Source organism: Leptonychotes weddellii, chromosome 1, assembly GCF_054177405.1.
Source record: "Leptonychotes weddellii isolate Sample4059 chromosome 1, ASM5417740v2, whole genome shotgun sequence".
NCBI lineage: Eukaryota > Metazoa > Chordata > Mammalia > Carnivora > Phocidae > Leptonychotes > Leptonychotes weddellii.
The window spans coordinates 189978703-189983606 of record NC_138369.1 but is presented as its reverse complement, the minus strand read 5'-3'; the positions used below and the strand labels follow the sequence as shown (position 1 = coordinate 189983606).

At 53.1% G+C, this 4904-nt stretch overlaps 1 protein-coding gene across 1 annotated transcript in view; it reads right to left on the bottom strand.

Moving 5' to 3' along the window:
* Window positions 1-257: 257 nt before the first annotated feature.
* PKNOX1 (PBX/knotted 1 homeobox 1) overlaps window positions 258-4904 on the bottom strand; it is a 45142-nt gene continuing 40495 nt past the window's right edge. The window contains exons 10-11 of the mRNA XM_081820352.1: window positions 3155-3578; window positions 258-1120 (exon numbers count right to left, since the gene is read on the bottom strand). Of these exons, the coding sequence (XP_081676478.1) occupies window positions 909-1120; window positions 3155-3578 (636 nt within the window). The 3' untranslated portion in view covers window positions 258-908. The remainder of the gene's footprint in view (window positions 1121-3154; window positions 3579-4904) is intronic.

The window sequence follows — 4904 nt, the reverse complement described above, 5'->3', positions numbered from 1 at the left end:
TCACCTGACTTACCTAGTCCTATTTAGCATACCTTTAGATCTATGTTCAGATCGAGTGTAAGATGCAATCTGAGCATTTACATATAAACTAAAATTTGCAGGTATCAAAATTTCATTCAACAGTTGTTTCTTTCATAGTAGTAAATATAAATCACTACCCTGGGATGGCAGAGAACCATGGAATGCTAGCTAACTTTGGGCAGGTTCACTAAATTTGGTCAGTTCAGAACATTCCAAATTGAAATAATAAGCATGTATTGTTTCTTCTCTAGAAATTTTATCCTCAACATAGTCATAATCCAATTCATAACGAATTTATAAAAATAGCTTTTTTATCCAATAATTCCAGCAAGGTAAAAATAGGAGTTTCTTTTTATCTATAGCAAATGAAACAGGCTCACGGAATGTGCGAGAACCTAAGCGTATTCAGACCGCCGCAAGCCCACCACGGAGTCACGCCTATTTTATTGTTGTGCGGTGCCCGCCTCGAGCCGGCAGCTTTAAGATGCAGAAGCTTCTTTCAAATCCATGGGCCACGCAAAGAAATCAGCCCACTGAGACCTGCTTCAACCACAGAACTAAATTAAAACTGCATAATTTTTTAGAAAATGGCAACACTATTCCTTAATCTAATTAGGGGCTCACAGGGGTGTTTGTCATTCATCACATTTTTAGCGTTAAACCTTTAAAGAATTTCCTTAAAAACCCGCACACACACGCACACGCACACTTGAAAGAAGTCGCTGCACCAGCAAAGATGCTCTTGAAGCATACTATGAAATACAAAAGTGCACTCTTCTCTATCTACATATAAAACATATTAGAAATAAAACTGTGTAAAATGTTTGCTGTGCAAACTATAAAAAGTCAGGCCAGCCCGCCCCACGGTTCTGGGCCCTGCTGGCCCCCTACTGCAGGGAGTCGCTGTTCTCCAGGACCAGGCCACTGATGTGGGTGGAGGCGAGCGTGGCCCCACTGTCCCCCGTGCTGTCCACAGACTCGTCCTCGCTCTGTTCCGCCATCATGACCTGCTGTACCGCCAGGGTGGCGCCATCTGAGGACAGAGACTGGAGGCTGTCCACATTCATGCTCACAGGCGTGGTGATCGTCACAACGGCTCCTGGGGCAGAAGGTTAAAATTAGCATCCATACAGGAAGACGCTTTGTTACTCGGCGGGGCACGGTTGGTTTATCTGACCTCGTGTTAAGACCCCTATATATGTTTCTGGGATGTTCCACAGGGATTAGGAAACGGTCTCTAGAATCAGCCTCAGCCCTTCCTTAGCTAATACACTCTAAAAGCTCTTGGTCTACAGAAGGCCTCAGGGGTCAGGACCATAAAGAACATAGATGCATAGGGCAGAAAGGAGGCGCCACACGGAGAACAAGAGAGACCAGGAACCTTGTAACATGCGGGTTATAAGGTTATAAGGCATGCCTAACGGCAAGGGACAGAAGCCACACGAGCACACTGCACACACACGGGGGTCTCGTGCGCGCATCTGTAAAGGCCTGCAGAAGTAGTGATATGTGATGCCAGGAGAAGGCTGTGTCATACATCACAATTTGGGAAACACTTTTAAAGAGATTCATTCGTTCACTCTGGTCTGTGCACAGTGTTATCATGTCACGTATGCACTGGGAGCATAGACGGGAGAGACTGGTAATGACGATGGTTTCTGGAGAAGATTAGGAGCCAGGATGGAGGAAAAAAATCACTCTTCACTGGATAGTTCTGTTTGAACTTCTTCCCCAATATACAGTATTATCTTTTCCAAGGGTGGGGGGAAGAGGGAGCGAGAACACACACCTTTGTAACTAATTCTTGGATTAAAAGAGAAAACAAAAACTGAAAACATAAATTATTTAAATATAAACAGAAGACCATTGCATATCAAAACCCAAAGGATGAAGCCCTGGCTTTAAATGCACACACCACAACTCAAGAAACAAAATCAAGCATGGCTGACAGCCCACCGTGAGAGGCCCGCCCCAGCCCTCTGGCCAGCAGGGCTGTGGAAAGCCCCCCGGGTACATTCGGGGGAGGACAGGCCCGCACACGCATACAGGAAACAATCACGCCCTGGGAGAGAACCACCTGAGAAGATTCGAGGACACTGTCCAGGCCTCTGAGAGCTGGCTGCATGGGGGCCGGGGGCAATCTAGTCTTGCCTTGGTTTGAGTAGTCAGCCTGAGACTGAGCGCCCCTGGGTCACCAAACAAGGACTAATCACAAAAGCAAGGCACAAGAGGGTCAGAGCGTCCCAAGTAACGTCACTGCTAGAAGAGAGCTCAGGAGGACTTGCCTCAGTGCGAAAGCACCAGCCCCCAGCAAGGTGACGGTCACAGGGCCTGGCATCTAGTCAAGATCACCAGGCCCTCACACAGGCAGGGAGACAACCCACAATGAGGGGCAAGCTCAGAAAGCAGCGCAGGGCGGCCAGATGTTAGAACCCGCAGAGAAGGACATCAAAACAGTTACTGTGACTGTTTTCTATGAGGTGGCGCCATGAAAGGTAGCAAAGCCTCTCCCGGAACTTCTGGAGATGAGCATGACAGTGTCTACCCTGGAACACACCCGCGGTGGGACCGGTGGCTGGTGAGCCACAGAAGAAGAGCTTAGGGAAGCCCAAAGACAGACGCAGAAACCATCAAAATGGCGCAAACAAGAAACAGAATCCCAAACCCGGGAAAGCGCACCAGTACAACAGATGGGCACCTGGGGTCCCTGAAGGGGTGGGGGAGGGGAGACAGAACATGTATCTGAAGAAATAGGGGCCCCAAAGCTCCCTGACGTCGTAGAAGCATACTGCTGAGAGAGGCATGGTCGGCGGGACTAGCGACAGCAGGACCAGGCCGGCAGGGGCTCACTGCCGGTAAACAAACAAAGGCCAAATGCCAGGTGGTGAGGATGGGACCGCTCCTTCCTGCGCACTGAAGTCTGAGGGGAAAGACACACAGCAAGGGGAAAACGGGACCGAACACACTGCGGACACTGGGCCCCTGAGATGCAGGCTTGCGTGTGCGACTGTCGCAGGGCTCTGCAGATAACGTCACATGTAGAACACCGCAGCTATGCACGCGTCCCAGGCAGCCAAGGCCGCCCCGCCCCCCCGCGCCCCCCCACCCCCACCCCAGCACCCAGGCGGCCCACCTTCCGACATGGCCAGCTCGCTGGGTGGCGGCTGCGCAGTTCCGGAGGCAATGGAGTCAGGCCAAAACCTCTGGACCGGTCTGTTCTGAGCAGTTTTCTTCTTAGTTTTTGGAGTTTCTGAACAGCTAGAATCCAACATGGGCTGAAGAATCCGTCTTCTGGCATTGATGAACCTGGGCATTGAGGGCAACACAGGGACCCGGTCACCAGGCCGGCCCTCCTCTAGCCCTCCCGCTGAGCACGGCCCCCACCGCCCTGGGCGCCTCGCCCCCTCACCCAGCGAACAGCGAGCCCACACAACCCTGCAATCCCGTCCCTCCCGGGCCTCGGGGTGCAGACGGTGCCTGATGCCACTCGTGGTCACCCCCACGCGCGCGGCTCTGGAACCCAAGCTGCGGCCCTCGACACCGCCCCAGGTGACGGGCTAGTTACGGAGGGGCCCCTGTCCTAAACCCCTCAGCTGTGCCAGCGCTGCGACAGTGGCCCCAGCAGCCCAGGCAGGGACGGGCAGCAGCGGCGGGGACCTGACCCCGCACCAGCAGAGCGGCGGGAACACGCTTCATGGACGTTAAGTATGTGCACGGAAAGCCTGCCTTCTTCAGCTCGCACCCTCCTGGCACCCAGCCGGTGCCCTCGGACCTGGGAAGGCAGCGGAGCTCCGGTCCACCGCCCCCGCCTGCCAGAAGCCCGCGGCTGTTCGGACCTCACACTCGGATGCAGTCACGGCTGCACCTGCCACGCCTAGGGGCACTTCCGCTTCCCCCTCTAGGAGTACGAGGGAGGAGGGGGTTCACCTCTCGCCGGAGCCAAGCCTGCTCACCTCTGCAAGTGGGGCCCTGATGAGAGCGAGGAGCCGTGTTCAGGGTGTAAGAGAAACACAGGCTCCTCGGGAGACTCGGGCTCTAGGCTGGTCCTGGCAGTGTGCCCCCCACGCCCCACTCTCCATGCCCCCCCATGCAGAGCAGAACTGGGATGCATCTGCTCCCAGGCCACTTAACATTAGCGTCCTGACACTCACGGGGCACCTGGCTGGCCCAGCTGGAGTGTGCCACTCATCTCCACCGAGAACGAGCCCGACGTTGGGTGCAGAGATGACTTAAATAAAGTTTAAAAAATAAAATGAAATCCTAGCATTCAGAAGCATCTTCAAGTGCAAGAGGGCACATTCTCCGATGGAAACGAGGGGACTGAAGCCACAGAGCTCTAGGCAATGATCTGGTCCCGGGAGCACAAGCAAGGCGGGCACTGGAAGTCACCGGGGAGCCCTGGCGGCCCCCAGCTCGTCACTGACCCTGCCACTGCCTGGGAAGGGAAGCCCGCTGCTGCTTCTCAGCATGTGCCTCTTCAGCCTCCACGTTCAATGCTGCTAGGTGGTGGGGTGCAAGCTAATGGGGTGCTCAAGCTCAGGCCAACATGTGATTTTTGTAAACGTAGAAGGAAAGTCACAAAAAGTAGAAGTAGCTACAAATACGAAAAGTTTTTAGAAATTTCATGCTAGTCATGCTAGTAAACTGCTATTAATGTAAAAATTAAAAGCTGATGTCAAACCTTCCAGATCAGACAATTCTGTTAACTTAATAGAGCAGCAAGTTAGGGAGCTCGAGGAAGTCGAAAGATGAAGGAAAGCAAGAAGGCTGAGCAGCAACAAAAGCATCAGAATGTCCGAAGAAGTGACCCTAACGTCCACCCCCAATCAATCAATCGACCATCCTTAGGGCTAAACCCAGACCGGAAGCGTCACACGAGAAAC